Genomic DNA, 17,956 nt, shown 5'->3' with positions numbered 1-17,956 from the left:
AATTAAAAGTGCTATATAATAAAAAATAATAATAAAATATTAATGAATAGTAATGGTGTAGATGAATAGGTATATTAGCAATCTAAATGTAAAAATTAAAATTTATAATATGTCAAATTAAAAGTGTTATATAATAATAAAAAATTATTCATAAATAGTAATGGTGCAATGAATAGTGTTGCACCAAATTTGGTGCAATACTATTCATGCATCAAAATGGTGCAAAAAATAGTGTAAGATTAGAGCTCTAAAATATTATTTTTTGTATTAAAATAGCATTTAATGTAAAAAATGATGTAAGGTCGGAGATGGCCTAACTACCGCCAAATTGGCGCAGGCCGGCCCCGTTGTAGGGGCCATATATTACATTAAATTTGAACTTTCTATTCATTGTTCATTGCCGTGTTTTTTCTCCCATTGACGTTTACTTGGCTTTGCATACTGACAAATTAATATTACCAAATTAGAGAAAATGCCTCTTGTTAATACTAATTCACATCTTGCACACGTCCGGGAATATCAGAATCACTTTTTTGAAGAACCAAAATTCAGCAAAACAACTGAGAAATTTCTTCCTTCGAGCATCAACTACACATAAATAGACTCTTCCTTACCCCTTTTAGAGGTACGTTACTATTGTTAGTGACTATACATTTCGTCCCTTTTATGCACTGATCATAATATATTCATTGGGTATTTGGGTTCCCCATTATGTATTCGATAATTGTCTCATAGATTTGTACTCTAGTGGAGCGACATAGTACTTAGAGTTCTGTGTAATTAACTTTATTTACCAGCTATATTAGACGTACGTTCGTTTTCCTTCCCTTTTTAATTATTTGGCAGAATATGTGGACGTGCCCTAAACTTGACAGTAAATTTCATTTAGACACTTGAACTGTGGCCTGTTCCGATTGAGCACTTGAACACATAATAAAGTATTCCTATTAACTAAGTTTTTTTTAACTTATTTACGTTATAGGTGCTTGAGCACACGCCCAAAAGTTTTTCCAAAATTTGAGTCGGAAGTGTCTGGTAGGAACACTTTTATATCTTCAGGTGCTCAATTGGACCATATCATATTTTGAATGTTCAAATGAAATTTACTGACAAGTTTAAGGGGTTGTCCAGTCTTTCTCCTTTTAATTATCTTGAAAACCAGGTTTTTGCATGATAGAAAAGGTTATTGCATCAGTTAATGATCACAGAGTGATTCCAGGAATTCTGCATTTTGTTTCTTTGTTATTAGCTCTCATCTTCTTTATGTATGCATCATGACACTAAATTTTAGGTGTTTTGCTAGGTTGTTTTTAAAAAAAAAATTGTAAAGGAAAATAAAGACTCCTTATACCAAAATCATGCTAAAACATAGAGGTAAATACTAACATGACTAGGAGACTTATAATGTCTCTTTATTTAAAATTTGATTTGCGTCTACGAATTGATAGTGGCTGCATTGATTTCTACATATATACATTGAGGATAAAATAAAGACCAAAAACTGAATAAATTTGCAAAAAGAGAATCAGATAATTGAGCATTGATCAAGAAGATCAAATAATCTAACCTACTAAAGAAATTCTGATTATATTTAGTAGGGTGGTTAAGAGATTTTAGGAAGGTTGAGGGAGATAGGTTGTCGCATCTGGTGTTTGTATATTTGTGTTTTCAGTAACTAGTTTCTTATAAGTCAGAGACATTAACCGAGACACTTTCTTTGTTCATACAAGATATTTTTGACATTAAACTGATAAGTAGTAAAATGTTTACATTATCTTTACCTGAATTTAAAATCAAAATTTGAGTACCGAAATACAACTGTATGAGACACTCTTGAAAATTTTGCATTGATGTTGTGAAGATGGAAATTGATGCAGGTATTACTGTCGGAATTTAACACAGAGATCCAGTCTTTACATGTTATCGGGAAGGGCTAAAGTTTGGCTATCTAATGAGCTAGCATAAAGGAGGATTAAGCGATTTGGCTTTGCTTTTGCCTTCCTAATTGTGATATCATGCCAGAGGATCCATCCACTGAAGTTGTCACTGAGATGACTCGACTTATATTTGAAACAATAGAGGCTGCGAATTATGTTGTTGTGCAGAAGGAGAACTTCAATAAATTTTCAAATTTCTTGGAGAAGATTGCTCTGGTCCTAAAAGAGTTATCTAAGTCTGAAACTAGTAAAATCAATAACTTAAGTCCTGTTTTTGAGGATCTCAAGTTGGAGATAGAAGTGATTAAGCAATTAGCTTTGGACTGCAGAAATAGGAACAAAATCTATCTCTTATTAAATTGTCAGAGAATAGTGAAGCACTTTGAGAGTAGTACACGGGACATTAGTCGGACTTTGTTGCTGATAACTTCGGAACCTCTGAATGTTTTACCCGAAGTCACTGACCAGCTTAAATATCTATGCAAGAACATGCTGGATACTGAGTATGAAGTCTCTATTGAGGAGGAAGAAGTTTCAGAGAAAATTGAATTAGGGATACAAGAGAGGAATATTGATAGATCCTATGCAAATGATTTGCTCATTTGTATTGCAAGAGCTGTCGGAATAGAAAATGAGCAATCACAACTGAAAAAAGAATTTGAAAAATTCAAGACAGAAATTGCAAGTAGTGAACAAGGGAAGAACCTAACGGAGACATTACGGATGGAAGAGATCATTTTATTGCTTGGCAAGGCTGACTTGCTTACAACTGCAGAAGAAAAACAAACGAATTATTTGACTAAAAGAAACTCTTTGGGCAGGCAACCATTAGAACCTTTGCAGTCATTTTACTGCCCAATTACTGGCGATGTCATGGAAGATCCTGTGGAGACTTCTTCTGGGCAGATATTTGAAAGGACAGCGATCGAGAAGTGGTTAGCAGGTGGAAATAAGCTGTGTCCTTTGACCAAAAATCACTTGAAGAAGTCAGATCTTCGGTCCAATAAAACACTGCGTCAGTCAATTGAAGAATGGAAAAACAGAAACATCATGATCACCATCGCTTCCCTAAAACTGAAAATTCAGACAGACAATGAAGAGGAAGTGCTTCAATCTTTACAGAAGTTGCTGGAGTTTTGTGTAAGGAGTGAGTTGCAGAGAGAATGGATAGTGATGGAAAATTACGTTCCAGTTACTATAGATCTTCTATGTGCAAATAATACTGAGATACGAAAGTATGCTTTAATGATACTTTATGCTCTCGCAAAGGATAGTGAAGAAGGCAAGGTATTGTTTAGTATACATTTAACAATTCTCTGTTCCAATTTCTGCTCCAGTCAATAATGCATATACATCAGTAGCAGTGAACACACAACTGGTCCAGCTATCTGTAGTAATGTTATCAAATGGATACGTGTTCTATTAAATGTTTGACTTTAATAATAGGAAAACTTTTGGGTTTATGCCAAACGATTTAAATCTAATTTATCTTGTTGTCCTGGCAGGAAAGAATAGGTACAGTAGATAATGCTATTGGGTTGGTGGTGCGATCCCTTGCACGCAAACCTGAAGAAAGCATATTGGCTTTGCAACTGCTTTTGGAGCTATCTACAAGTAGTATAGTTCAGAACTTGATTGGCAGTGTCCAGGGTTGCATCCTTCTACTTGTTACTTTCATGAATGTTGAGGACTCTATAGCTGCCAAGTATGCAAGTGAGATCTTGGAGAATCTTTCGTTCCTTGATCAGAATGTTATTGAGATGGCAAGATTAAATTATTGTGCACCCTTATTACAACATCTATGTTCAGGTATTTGCTTAACAACCTATCAAATTTTACAGTTGTAAAGAAGGATATTTTTAGACCAAGGGTTACTGCATAATTTAGGCTATGATCATTCTTTTTTGTGCTTTTGGATGTTTTCTTGCATAACTTGTGTGTGGCAACTGGAGAACATTGGTCATGATAGATGATATATCTACTGTTACCTTTGATCCACTTTAAATCAAGCCAGCAAGCCCTGAACATTATTTGAGCATTTATGTGCTATTTTAGCTACCAATTCACTTATAAAGAATAAAATATGTTATAGACATGGTTTAAGCATTCCTGAACAGTCTTGGAGACCTTGGGATGTCTGCAATTCATGGCAATCACACGGTAACTAACCGTTTCAGTTTGACTGGATGAGAAAACTTATCTATTTTGAAAATTAGGCCAACATAAAGAACTAATACAAGAATGTTGGCACTAAGTTAAAGCATCTAAAAAGGGTATGAACCAATAAGTTATGTGGGTTGGAATGACATATAATTGAAGAATGAAATCCTGATGTCAGGACAACAAATATAGTGATGATAGATGATATGGTTGGTGAATTTGAAAACGTAAATTTCATCATTATGATCATGGTTGTTAGAATACGGAACTACTTCCAGAAGCTGTAAACACAATTTTAAAGGTCTATCTCATTGGTGCAGGAACTGAAAGTAAGCGTATGATCATGGCTAAAACCTTGTCGGACATCCAGCTGAGCGACCAGATTAAGCTGTGCATCATAGAAAAAGGGGCACTGAAGCCACTTCTTGAACTTCTCTGTCATAGCAATACAGAGATGAAAAGCATAGCTGTCAAAGCACTTCAAAGCCTTTCAACTGTCCCACAAAATGGTCAGCTGATGATTAAGGAAGGTGTCAGTGACCTGCTATTTGAACTACTTTTTTCTCACACCTTGTCAACAGAAATACGGGAAAATGTTGCAGCAACAATTATGCAACTTGTTATGTCAAAAAATTCCAAAGGATCAAAAGATGAGCAGGTTTCATTTTTGGAGTCTCATGACGATATCTTTAAACTCTTTTCTCTTGTATCGTTGACGGGCTCTAATGTGCAACAAAGCATTCTTCGTATCTTTCAAGCAATGTGCCAATCTCCTGCTGGTTCTGAGATCCGGACTAAACTGAGACAGGTGCATAAATTCTGATAAATTATCTTTTATATTTTTGCACAAGCTAACAGAATTGAATATATTGTCACACTTATTATAGCTAGTCCATCCCCCAAGATATAAATTTCTAGGAGAATACAATTCCCTCTAAAGATATCTACCTTACTCAAACTGTAAACTGATGGTCCTCATTAGGAAAGAGGCATAGAAGTTTTGTGTTATTTATAAGGGAAGGAGGTTTTGAATTAAGGGACTACCAAAATCTGAAACATTATCAAGCTGTTGGTAGCATTTTGGCTCTGATGCTTTAGTTTCTCTAAGATTTTGACCGACTTGCTAGTAGGTAGAAGATCTCCTTTTTATATTAAGTTCCTGAAATGATTTCTCAATTGCTCTCCTTTACATCTCCTCAGCCACAAGTTAGTGATTGGCAGTCCTTGAACAAGTGCTTCTTCCTTTACAATCAATTAACTAGATTTCACACTATGGTCAGATCTTGATGTTCATATAGATAAACACAATTTGACTTCTGACTTCAACTGTCATTTCAATAATTGTTTCATTGTCAGATTTCTGCAATTAAGGTACTAGTCTACCTATGTGAACTTGATGACCGTAAGGTACGGGCTGATGCGGTGAAACTCTTCTATTTATTGGCAAAAGATGGTAGTGATGATATTCTGTTAGAGCATGTAAATAATATCTGCATTGGGAACTTGGTAAGGATCATCAGAACTTCAGATAACGAAGAAGAGACTGCTGCTGCATTGGGAATAATCTCCTATCTTCCTAACGATTGTTCAATGTCCCAGCACCTTCTTGATGCTGGGGCGCTTGATGTCATCCTAGACTGTTTGCATGGTAGAAATGACCACGCTTCACTAAGAAATGAAGTTGTAGAGAATGCTGCTGGAGCTCTCTGCCGTTTTACTGTTCCAACAAATCCAGAAATACAAAAACAAGTTGCTGAAGCTGGTATTATTCCTCTTCTAGTATCCCTACTAGCATCAGGCAGTTCTTTAACCAAAAAAAGTGTGGCTACTTCTTTAAAGCAGTTTTCAGAAAGTTCAATTAAGCTGAGCAAGCAGCCAGCCAGGAAAAATTGGATGTTAAGCTGTTGTATTGCCTCACCGACACGGGGCTGTCCAGTGCACCTAGGATTTTGTAGTGTGGAATCCTCATTCTGCCTTTTAGAGGCTAATGCTCTCAGACCCCTCGCGGAAGTGCTAGACGAGCCAGATCCTGCAGCTTCTGAAGCTTCTTTAGATGCAATCTTGACAATAATTGAAGGTGAACAGCTGCAGAATGGTTCTAAGGTACTTGCAGAAGCTAATGTCATCGCTCCAATCATAAAATTGTTGAGCTCATCCTCCATCATATTGCAAGAAAAAGCTCTCAAGGCCTTGGAGAGGATATTTCGATTGATAGAATTGAAGCAAAAATATGGGACGTCAGCCCAGATGCCACTTGTGGAAATCACTCAAAAAGGAAGAAGTGACATGAAATCTTTAGCTGCTAAAGTTCTAGCTCACTTGAATGTGCTTCCTGAACAGTCTTCATTTTTCTAATGGAGGCATTTACTTGAGCATGAAGGGGAGCCTTGGCGTAACTGGTAAAGTTGCTGTCATGTGACCAGGAGGTCACGGGTTCGAGCCGTGGAAACAGCCTCTTGCAGAAATGCAAGGTAAGACTGCGTACAATAGACCCTTGTGGTCCGGCCCTTCCCCGAACCCCGCACATAGCGGGAGCTTAGTGCACCGGGCTGCCCTTTTTAGGCATTTACTTGAGCTGTTGAATACTCATATATTTTGGAAAGGAATCTGTTCGATATGAATGCTAGTCTTGTATGTAATGTTTATTGTTGTTTCTAGGCCTGTGTGGACTCATGGTGTACTAGAAAATATGAAGATCAATGAGTAGTTGCCATTTTCTGTTCCAATGCACCAATTTATTATCTTTCCAAAAATGAGTATGATTTGGTAGTTCTCATGTTATGACTTGATACCTTAGCTTTTCTGTCAAATCTAATTAGGTTTTTCTTGTTCTTTATTCGGGGGAAAATGGACAACGACTTACTTTTTCCCTTCCTCATCTATGGCTATTCTAGTTACTCACGTTTAAAAACTATAATAAATTTAAACAGATCACCATTTGAGTTATAGAAACAAGGAGATAATTAAAGATTAGATCCATTTATTGGTACTTTTTATATCGAGTATATTTTACTTGATCTCCTTAAACTATTGTGTAAAGGATGCTTTCATCCTTCAACTAGGATAATCATTTATTGACCTATTAAAAATGTCCTTCGGGTTATATAACCCTTTTCACATGAGATCGATAGAGTCTTTGTACGGACCTTTTTTCTTCTATTCAAGTGGTAAATGGTCATAGGACATTACAACAACAACAACAACCCAGTGAAATCCCACAACGTTAAATGGTCATAGGACATTGACTCCTCAAATTAAAAGGCCACAGGTTTATGATGACAAGACTCCAGAGAAGAATCAGCAGACAGAACAAAAGAAAGTCATGTATGAAAAATGCTACTACTGTAGTATAGCCTAGAAATATTTGGAATCTTAATGAACTCCTAAATTAACAAGTGCAAGTTCACGGAAGACTGTACAAGATGTTGAAAAGACTGATGAGTTCATGAACTAGTATAGAAATTAATGACTTCATGAAATACTGCAAAAAAAATTATAATGTGGCTGGACATCCTTTAGCAATAACCCCTTTAGCCGTGGGACAAGCAGCCAATGGACATCCATCTACATTATTTCCCCACCAGTCAACACTGATATCTTTCGATTGTAAGGCAATGAACAACAAGACCGCGATGAATGCAGTTCCAGCATCCAGGCCACCGGATAAAACATAGTTGTAGCGTTGCCACAAGTGAGGCCACCGTCTGTAAACAACATAGCCAGAGAGGAAAGCCAAAATCAGCCAACTCGTGTAGTTCACCGAGCTTGCTGGAGGCATCATGGCTGTTGCGCCTAATAGTACGGGCATGTGTATGAGGCGAATCCATTTCTGCTTAGGGAAAATCTTGTGTGCAAACCAAACTAGTATGGGGGCAATGGCTCCTCCCAGAAAGAACCAATTGATATTGACGTAAACACCACGTGGTCCAAATATTCTCTTTGGCCCAATGAGCCCCCAGATAACAGAGGCGTCGTAGAAAACGCGGTCCTGTGGACATTGCCACGGGCTGTTGTCTGGTAGAACAGAGATGTCACAGAGATTTGGCACTGTATCCATGAGCCACCAAGCAGTAATTGTGTATACGATTATTGCTATGAATGTGCCCAGTATCTGAAAAGCAAATAGTCAAACATTCAAAAAAACAATCCAAGGGAAATAATTCTCCTCGTCTGCATCAAGAATTATAACCTGTTTGGCCAAGCTTGTGCGAAGCTAAAAGTGCTTATTTTAGAAAGTTAGGGTGTTGGGCCTAGCTTCTAGGGAAAGAATAAGTTCATTTGAGAAGAGCATAAGCAGTTTTTCAGATGCTAAAAAAATAGTTTTTCCCTATAAGTACTTTTGGGACATTGGTCAAGCACAAAGTACTGCTCTAATATTGGAAAAAGTGTTTTTTCAATTGATTAGCCAAATACAAACTGCTACTATCCAAAAGTATTTTTTCAAAAACAACAAAAAACAGTTCTCAGAAGCAAATTTTGGAAGCTTAGGCCAAATAGGCAATTAGTATAAGAGGACCTAATTACCTGAGCCATAAACATTGCCCTTGGAGGAATTTTCATGTAGTGGCCAAGCTTGAAATCATAGACAAAACTAAGAGCTTGGGACATGCTAATGTACCCATACACCTTGAACAGCATGTTAGCCACAGGGTAGCCAGGGTATATCAATCCGAGAACATACTCTGTGATGATATTAAGACCTGGTTGCTGATTCAAAGGAAATAAAGTCAAAACGACACGAACACGGCATATTAATTTGCACATAAAAGAGATTAAGTTTTCCGGTGATTGAGTTACCTGGTTTGTAGTGGCAGTAATTATTCCAATGGGCAGAGTGAAAAAAAAAGCTATAGCAAAAGCTAGCAAGACATACCACCAAGGCAATTGAAATGTTTCAAGATAATACTGACAAGTAAAGAGGATTAGTCCCATGTTCACCACAAGAATAATATAGAACCACCACTTAGGGACCTGCTTGTAATTTTTCATTAGCCTTGTGTGCACATCTGGTTTCTTTTCCTGTCCCAAGCATCCAAGTGATTCTCTTAATCGACTCCACACTTCCCTGTAAAATGTCAAAGTTTAGATACCCTTCTTGATGCCTTAGAGGATACTTTCAATCAAGACAACTTACATAGAAGCCAAAATTGAATGACATTCAATTGAAAGTATTATAACTATAACAATCAAACGATGTAATAGCTATACAGAGATTATATTTAATCAGGTAATGCATACCTTCCATGGAAAAGAGTAACGTGGACAAGAGTAGCACTAAGACCAGCAAATCCAAGACCATATGTCATGGCAAAAAATGTGCTCAAATGCAATTTTCCATATTGATTATAGGCAGCTTTATCAAGCTGAAAGTGCGAATCAATGACTCCCTCAGTGTTATATTTCGTCCCATTTTGAGTGAAGAGACTGGATGAGAAAATTGGGAAAGTCTTGGCGTTGTAAACGTTGTACCAATAAGTTAAGGGAGTCATCAAGTACATTACAAGTACAAAACCAACTGCAACATTGGCGCTAGCAAACCATGGACTAGCCAGAGGACTTCCGAGGTACGATGAAATCGTTGTCCAATCGAATCCTAAGGCACCAATGCCAAGGCCGCGCATGCCAGAGCCCAATTGTTGAACAGAGATAGATTTGGGGGCCAGCCAACAGAGCCAAGAAAATGAGGACAATATCTGGAAAAGATAACCAGGGAAAATGTAGTATGCAAAGCTAAAAACTAAGGCTATGAGGAAGAATTGTATCCGTGTTGTACCACCCTTTGATCTAGTCTCCTTTTCATGCAGAGCCCTGCACAATCATAAAATGGTGTAAATAATAAGTCGTACGCGTACGCGTGTATAAAATATTTACACAATAAGATTACTTGCTATAAATTATTACATACAAGTACACACTAACATTGTAACAAAAATTTTATACTTATATGTGTGTGTGTGTTTTTTTTTTTTTTTTGAAAAGGTAACATTTACTTATATGTGTGTTTTAACATGTCGTAACATGTAATCTATCTTATTTTCAAGGTTGCTAGTACCACTTTTAGTGATGGTTACTTGTAATTATCTTTAGGCCATCTGAGAATAGTACGTATCAAATTTAAACTCAAATTTATGTATAACCTGGTAAAACGAGTAACTAATCTACTATTAAAGGCTAAACTATAGTGATGGTGCAAAATAAATTAATACATAAATACCTGAATAAGGAGACCTGAACCAAACAGCCTGGCCACCACATCTCTGCTGGCTCAACAAGTTGACGCCGGAAAATACCAGCCCAACCAAAACCTAACATCTGCCATTTGTAGATTAAAATATATAAATAACTAGTACTATTTTAAGGGGAAAATAATGGAAGAATGTAGCTTTAGTCGACTTATATCAATCAGCTAGTAAATTATCATTATTAACTCATAAAAATTTCAGACTGGTTAACAACAACATATCCTGTAAAATTCCACAAAGTGGGGTCTTGGCATATTTCAGACAAGGTTAAACTACAAATTCATAAAACAAAGTCAACCAATTTAAAAACAAAGTCAACCAATTTAAACATGTGGGTTCAACCTTAAAAGTTTTTTTGAAGGCCGAAGACATTGTATTATTGAATTATGAGTTCATTATTCAATATATTCGTGTTGAAAATAACGGTTCAGTAGAACCCATTAAATATTAGATTGAAATTGACTCTACTTTGACTTTTTTTTCCAGAGGACTATCAGAAGCATGTACATATAGTATCTAAAAAGAGGTTATTTAGTACTCCGTCCGTCTTAATCAAGGGTCAAACAAGTCTTTCTTTGACCATAATTTTTTCATATGCCTTATAAATATTTTTAAATTGTTAATTATTGTGACTTATTGTACTTTTTACGTAATTTTCAAATCCGTAACTTTTATTTCAACAAAAATTAAAATTCCATATCTGAATTCATAACATAAATTGGAACACGCAACAACTAAAATTAAAAACTTTGAGTCTCGAAACGCAGCTGTGCCACATAAATTGGTGCAGAGAGTAAAAAGAGTTACCTGAGTTGTGGCCATGATAAGCAATGCAGGAAAAAAACTAAGTGGCCTCTTATAGTAAAGCTTAACAGCACTCAATATATGAGTAGCATAAACACTTCCAGCGCCCGCATTAGCAAATATGGTAATCAACACGTGCTCTTTAACGTTAAATGGGCCCGGATTGAGCGTAAATGACCAACCCGTGCCCTCAAAAAATACCCTTTTTGTTATGATTTTCGCCATGAGGTGTCCAATGGGCACCACGGCAATCTGAACCGCTGTTGATGAAATCGACAGCGGTTCAGTACGGTACCAAAAAAATTGGTTCACAAAAGATAACATAACACAAGAAGTGATTCCAAGGAACAACATTCTAAATGTTAGGACGGGTATTGTAGGGTCATCAGTTTTTGGCACTGTCATTTCAACTTCCTTAATAGGACACTCATCATCATCATCAACCTCTTTAGGAAAATTCATTTTGTTCACTTGTATTTCTGCCATTGAATATTATGGGTTCTCTGAAGACCCTTATTCTAAAACCCCTAAACAGGAAAGAAAAAAGTATTTATATTGAAGGATTTGTGAAGAAAGAGTTGGTATTTATCATTTGATGGATAAGTCGTATATTAGTCAAACAAATAAGGTAAAAGGTTTGTTCCTAATATAATACGTACTTGGTTACAAGTACGGCTTGGTACAGAATCTTAACTGATATAGAAAAAACTAGAAATTGGATATATATAGGACTTTGGAGATACTGAGGGATCTTCTGTATCCAAATTCAAAATATGGATGTTTATGGGGTTGAATGGTCCGATATATTTGCACGCATTTAGACCCCCAAGTTCGGACTTAGACGCATGCGGACGAGGGCAGTGTCAAGGGCTTGTACATTGCCCCTTGACATGGGCCTATGTGGTTGTTGGAAGCAATGTGCAGGGTTGCATGCCTATGGCATGGTGTGCAGCTAAGCCAAGGTTTTTGGGTGTTGGCAAAGCAGCTTGACGAATGTCAGTGGCACGGACAGACGCATGGCACCAGACGGGCATGCGTGCAGGCAGTAGGTTGGCACAGGCAGACATGGGCATTGACATGGGCTGGCTGGGGCCAAGGCAGATGGGAAAGGTAAAGGGTTGGCATGGTGTTGGCATGGCATTGGCATGAAGATGGGCGAAAAATATTCTAAGTGTTGGGCGAATCTATGAGGCGAAAATCAGGCTAAGGCACGCGCGAGGCACATGAGCGAGGCATGCGCGCGGCACATGCAGAAGGGCCATGTAACAGCCCAGGCCACCGCTTGTAGAAATTGTCCGCTTTGGAGCCTTCGCCCCTCACGGTTTTAAAACGCGTCTACAAGGGAGAGGTATCCAAGCACTTATAAAGCACTCTTCGTTCTCCTCCCCAACCGATGTGGGATTCGCCTAAACCGATGTGGGATTTGCCTAAGGCAAGCCTTACACTCACCCCCCCCCCCTTGGGACTCAGCGTCCTCGCTGAGGTTTGCCCCACCACCGAGTTTGCCCCACCACCGGCCCGGCACCGGCTCTGATACCAACTGTAACAGCCCAGGCCACCGCTTGTAGAAATTGTCCGCTTTGGAGCCTTCGCCCCTCACGGTTTTAAAACGCGTCTACAAGGGAGAGGTATCCAAGCACTTATAAAGCACTCTTCGTTCTCCTCCCCAACCGATGTGGGATTCGCCTAAACCGATGTGGGATTTGCCTAAGGCAAGCCTTACACTAAAAATTTGGACAATTTCTCGATTTGTGCGTGTCATCCTTGCGCAGGGGCCATGCTAATCTTCTCTGTATCGTTCCAATTTTATCGGATGTTATATCCCGTAATTTTATACGTCGAGTTATTCGCAAAAGAATCGACTCAAGTTAAAGACGGGATCATTTTCGGGCACGAAGTAGAAATCTTTAATTTCCGGTTTCTATTAGAACATGAATTGCTTATAAATTTTACTTAGTGTATAAATATTAATGGAGATTAGGGATTAATTAACCATGATTAGATTATTAAGTGGGATTAAAAATTAATTATTCACTAATTAGGCACTAGTGGTCGTGTGGGCCCCACCAAGACATGTGGCCAAATTTGATTGGCTCAAGCCATGAGTGGGACATGTGTCCAACTAGTAGGCATGATATTTAAGTCAAATTGATGACTAAGGAACTCATTTATCATCTTTCAAACTTGAGAAACTTAGAGATAGAGAGAGGAGCTCTCAAACCTAAAGAGAGAGAAGGTCACGGCCGCACTGTTCACGGCGGCTACTGTTCACGGGCGGCGCCACTGTTCACGGGCACTGTTCACGGCGCCACTGTTCACGGCCAGCCCATTTTTGCCCCCTTCTACACAATTAATTGGAGAGATTTGAAGATCAAGAGGAGGAAAAAGATGGAGATTATGGTAGCCATGGCAACTCACGGCCATGGCTTTCTTGAAGACATTTCATGGTGAAAAATTAGAGCTTGTCTCTAAGGTAAGATTTAATTCTTTTCTACATGTATTGGAAGTGGATTGAATGTGTTGTAGTATGGATAAATGGATGAAAATCATGAAGTTGTTGGAATGATGTTGAAGCCGTGTAAGGGGACTGTTTTGTGCCAAGTTTTGATTGTTGTTGTTATGTACATTGTGGTGTATTGTATGCATGTTGAATATGTGAATTGAGGTGTTAAATAAACGAATCATGTTGAAGTATATAAGCAGTCCAAAACCGTGGACTGTTTTAAGGTTAGAAGTGAATTAGTGTATGTTGAATGTTGTTATGAACATATAGTGAAAGTGAAGTGCAATGATTCAAGTTGAAATTTAAATGATTTGGGGGTTGTTGTAAGAATAAAAATGATGTTAAAACAGTTCCAAGAATCGTGAAAGTAATGTTATTAAACGTGTTGTTGTCGTTGTAAGTTAAAACTGGAAAATTGCTAAGTGAAAATAGTATTGTGGTATGTGTTGTTTGGCCGTGAGTTTGGGACTAATTTGAATGATGTGCAAGCTGTCCAAAGTCCCCTAAGTCATGTTAAACAAGTTTGGAAATGAGAGTTTAATGTCCCAAATTGATATGGTGAATGTTGCGGACTGATTTGGAGAATTTTGTGAAATTAATGCAATCTTTATATTTATGAGAATTATATCGTTATAGTGTGGATTGTTGATACAAATCATGACTTAAAATGAGGAATGTGGTAAAGGGGCTGCTCTCAGTTTTTTGGGCTGTTTTCGGCCCAATTTGGAGAAATTGTTGAATCGTTGGAAATATTATGTGAATTGTTTAGAATGTTCTTGAATGTTGTTAGTATGGGTTTGGGTTAGTATTTGAATGTATAGGCGTTGATGTTGGCTTGAAGGTAAGCCGTTGAATTGAATATTTGGAAAGTTGTCGAATGATGAAAAAGAGAGTATTAATGTAATATTGTCTTTCGGATTGGTTATTGGAGTTGCTAGGTTGGTTATTGTGGTTGTTGTTGTTGATTTTGAGCGAGTTAAATTCTCGGGTTGGCCTATTTACAGGGGAAATGCTGCCGAATTTTCTGTAGAATTTAATGTTAGTTTGGAATGAATGGCTTAAGTGCCTATGTTTAATATTGGATATTCGTTGGCATATTTGTAGACCTTGGGGAGCCCGAGGCGTAGATTGGGATTTACTTTAGATTGGCTATCTTGGAGTGCGTACGAGGTATGTAAAGCAACCTCCTTTCTTTTTGGCATGTCTTAGTTTTACATAGGCTAGATTAGAGCCTTAAGGGAATTCTAAATCCGAAATCCGAGCATGTTATGATCCGTATATGTTCCTTGGCACTCTTATGTATGATTTGATGAAATATGAACCTTTATGTATTTGAAATATTCGCTTTCCGAACTTTGCGCAAAAAGGTTTCACTTTAAAGAACTTCGAAATTTCTGAATGCCATACCTTTCACATGAATGCTCGGATTGTTCCAATATTTTTATAAAAGTTTGCATTACGTATAATGAGTATGTTTTCCATAAGCGGGCCCGACTTGGGTAAATTCCTGTCCGTGGGTCCCGCGACTTCCCTTTATGAAATTCGGGAGCTTTTGAAAGAATTTGTTAAGACTATTATTTCGATTTTCAAATATGATCATTTTGCTTATGTTTGAATTTATGATATTGATTTTATGCATATGACTACTCACGACTCTATTCGTGCGTTCTGTTATATCTTTCGCTGGTTCCCGGGCTGGTTCTGTTATCGTGCGCGTTTTGATATACTCCGGAGTTATGCTGTGTTTATGGTTCACCGAGCTACTCGCAAAAGAGGGTCGGGTTCCACCTATATTTGGTGTTATGCTGTGTATGGCGTTATGTTGTGATGTGATATGTGACGGGGATACGGAGATTTGAAACTTTCTGGTGTTATGCTGTGTTATGGCGCCATCGACGGGTGGGCGACCATATTCTTCTGTACCCTATGCATTACTTACATATTTTTGAAAGTAAGCAAATTTTGATATGTTGGATTTGCACTTATGTTTGGTACTTCCATTTCGTTTATGTCTCAGATTTGCTTTTTGTATATTCTGCTTTGCATACTCAGTACATATTTCGTACCGACCCCCTTTCTTCGGGGGGCTGCGTTTCATGCCCGCAGGTACAGACGCACAGTTTGGTGATCTACCCATTTAGGACACCCTCTTCTGCTGTTTGGAGTGCTCTTCTCATTTCAGAGCACACATTTTGGTATATATTCGTTCGCTATGTATATATGTATTTGTTCAGGGGCACGGCGGGGCCCTGTCCCGCCATATGATTCGGTTTGTCTGTTTAGAGGTTTGTAGACGTATTTGTGGGTGTGTGTGCCTACCTTTGTACAGATGTGTTTGTATGATCCCATTCGTTATGGCAGCCTCGTCGGCGTGCATTTTGTATATGTTTATGGCAGCCTTGTCGGCGTGCATTCTGTATATGTTTTGGGGCCGTTGTGCCATTTGATAGCCTTGCCGGCTTTTGATACATTTGATAGCCTTGCCGGATTTTTGATATATGCATACGTATATGGTTGCGCTGAAATGTGTCTAATACAGTTTGATATAGTTTGGGACGGCATATAGTATTTATGGCCGCATATGCTATCTGTTTGTGATTCGATTTGGATAAGTGTGTTACGATTTGATATGTTTGTCTGTCTGGGTGTCCAAGTAGGGCACCAGTCGCGGCCCACGGGGCTGGGTCGTGACAGGCCATGCGCGCGGCACATGCGTCGGTTACACAGTGTGCGCGGCACGTGCGACGGTTAGGGTCAGTTTTTGAAGGCTTTGCCCACATGGGCGAAATGTTAGGCTTAGGATCTATATGTCATTATCCCAATGTAATTGCTGGCACATGCCATGCATGCCCCTCCCCTTGTAACTGCCCTGACAGGTTTGTAAAGTAGACAGAATTTGGCTAAGGCATTATTCAGTTTTGTAAGCCTCCAAATTCGTGAGTCCTTTTGTATATCTGAGAGATAATAAAAAGGTTGGGCATTGCCTGTAAACATTGTGTGTTCCTTTCATTGTGTTTGACTCGAAATTAAATCTAAATGTCAAAGGTGAGTGTGTGTGCGAAGGCTGAAGTTGGCTGTGATGCTGACTGCCGAGCAGTGGTGACGCTGAAAAAAAATCACCCCTGTTTCAGGTACCGGCAGAAGTAAATCTACTAATTTTACAGCTTTGGAGGACTAATTTGGTAGAAATTTGTATATCTAAAATAGGTGAGGTGCTAGCAATATGGTTAAGCCAAGTGGCAAGCTAATAACAAGCCACTTGGCAATTTTAAAACAAAGATAATGAGAATTATGACAAAGTTAATAACAATTGTAATTAAAAAAATGAATTTAAATTTGAATTAAAAGATAAAACTTAAATTTCAAGATTAAAATAGTTTCAAACTCTATCCAAATTCAAAATATGGATGTTTATGGTGTTGAATATTCAAAAATATCTGCACCATTCATCACGTTTACTCCCCCTCCCTTTCCCTTTTGCCTGCAAATTGGGGTACTAGCAGAAGTAAATCTGCTAATTTTACAGCTTTGGAGGACTAATTTGATAGAAATTTGTATATCTAAAATAGGTGAGGTGCTAGAAATATGATTAAGCTAAGTGGTAAGCTAATAACAAGCTACTTGGAAATTTTAAAACAAATATAATGAAAATTAGGACAAAGTTAATAACAACTGTAATTTAAAAAAAAAATGAATTTGAATTTGAATTAAAAGATAAAACTTAATTTTCAAGATTAAAATAGTTTCAAACTCTATCCAAATTCAAAATATGGATGTTTATGGTGTTGAATGTTCGGAAATATCTGCACCATTCATCACGTTTACCTCCCCTCCCTTTCCCTTTTTCCTGCAAATTGGAGTACCAGCAGAAGTAAATCTACTAATTTTACAGCTTTGGAGTAGGGCTGCATATCGGTCGGTTCGGTTCGGGTTTCAAAATTATCGGTTTAACTTATTGGTTATCAGTTTGTAGACATGTTAAACCGTTAAAGAACCGTTAAAATATCGGTTAATGGGTTATCGGTTAATCGGTTGTTGTATGTTATCGGTTCGGTTATCGGTTTAACCGTTAAGATTTCACACAACAAAAAAATGGCTTAACCACCGGTGGAACCTGTTTGTCTGTCAACAATCAGTTATACTTTCTATTGCTCCCAAATAAACTATGGGATGGCAACCAAAGAAGCATTTGATCCAGCAGATATTATGAAGCACAGAATGGAACTTTGTTAGCACAGGTAATTAGAAAATGAGGAGTATATACTGAGAGAATACTTCTTCCACCTCATCTATTAGATCAAATAATCATA

At 37.9% G+C, this 17,956-nt stretch overlaps 2 protein-coding genes and 1 pseudogene across 3 annotated transcripts; 1 reads left to right on the top strand and 2 right to left on the bottom strand.

The window, feature by feature from the left end:
- The first annotated feature begins 299 nt into the window (after nt 1-299).
- LOC132632125 (U-box domain-containing protein 44-like) lies at nt 300-6,823 on the top strand. 2 transcript variants are annotated; one of them, XM_060347962.1, is made up of 5 exons: nt 300-625; nt 1,878-3,224; nt 3,443-3,746; nt 4,418-4,905; nt 5,454-6,823. In XM_060347962.1, exons 2-5 carry the CDS (start codon nt 2,016-2,018, stop codon nt 6,450-6,452), a joined length of 3,000 nt encoding a protein of 999 aa, XP_060203945.1. In that variant the 5' UTR covers nt 300-625; nt 1,878-2,015; the 3' UTR covers nt 6,453-6,823. The 2 variants fall into 2 exon arrangements, with proteins under 2 accessions (XP_060203945.1, XP_060203946.1); XM_060347963.1 differs by lacking the exon at nt 300-625 and adding an exon at nt 658-808.
- Nucleotides 6,824-7,456: 633 nt separating this feature from the next.
- On the bottom strand, nt 7,457-11,629 carry LOC132634076 (oligopeptide transporter 7-like). Its single transcript, XM_060350386.1, has 6 exons — nt 11,147-11,629; nt 10,312-10,409; nt 9,336-9,905; nt 8,895-9,162; nt 8,622-8,804; nt 7,457-8,208 (listed from the first exon to the last, which is right to left on the bottom strand). The coding sequence occupies exons 1-6, from the start codon at nt 11,627-11,629 to the stop codon at nt 7,591-7,593; spliced, it is 2,220 nt and encodes a 739-aa protein (XP_060206369.1). The 3' UTR covers nt 7,457-7,590.
- A 1,240-nt stretch (nt 11,630-12,869) lies between these two features.
- On the bottom strand, nt 12,870-12,980 carry LOC132634586 (U6 spliceosomal RNA; annotated as a pseudogene).
- Between the last annotated feature and the right edge of the window lie 4,976 nt (nt 12,981-17,956).

This window comes from Lycium barbarum, chromosome 3 (genome assembly GCF_019175385.1).
Source record: "Lycium barbarum isolate Lr01 chromosome 3, ASM1917538v2, whole genome shotgun sequence".
Lineage (NCBI taxonomy): Eukaryota > Viridiplantae > Streptophyta > Magnoliopsida > Solanales > Solanaceae > Lycium > Lycium barbarum.
The sequence above is the reverse complement of the archived record's forward strand: the minus strand, read 5'-3'. Positions and strand labels throughout refer to the sequence as shown.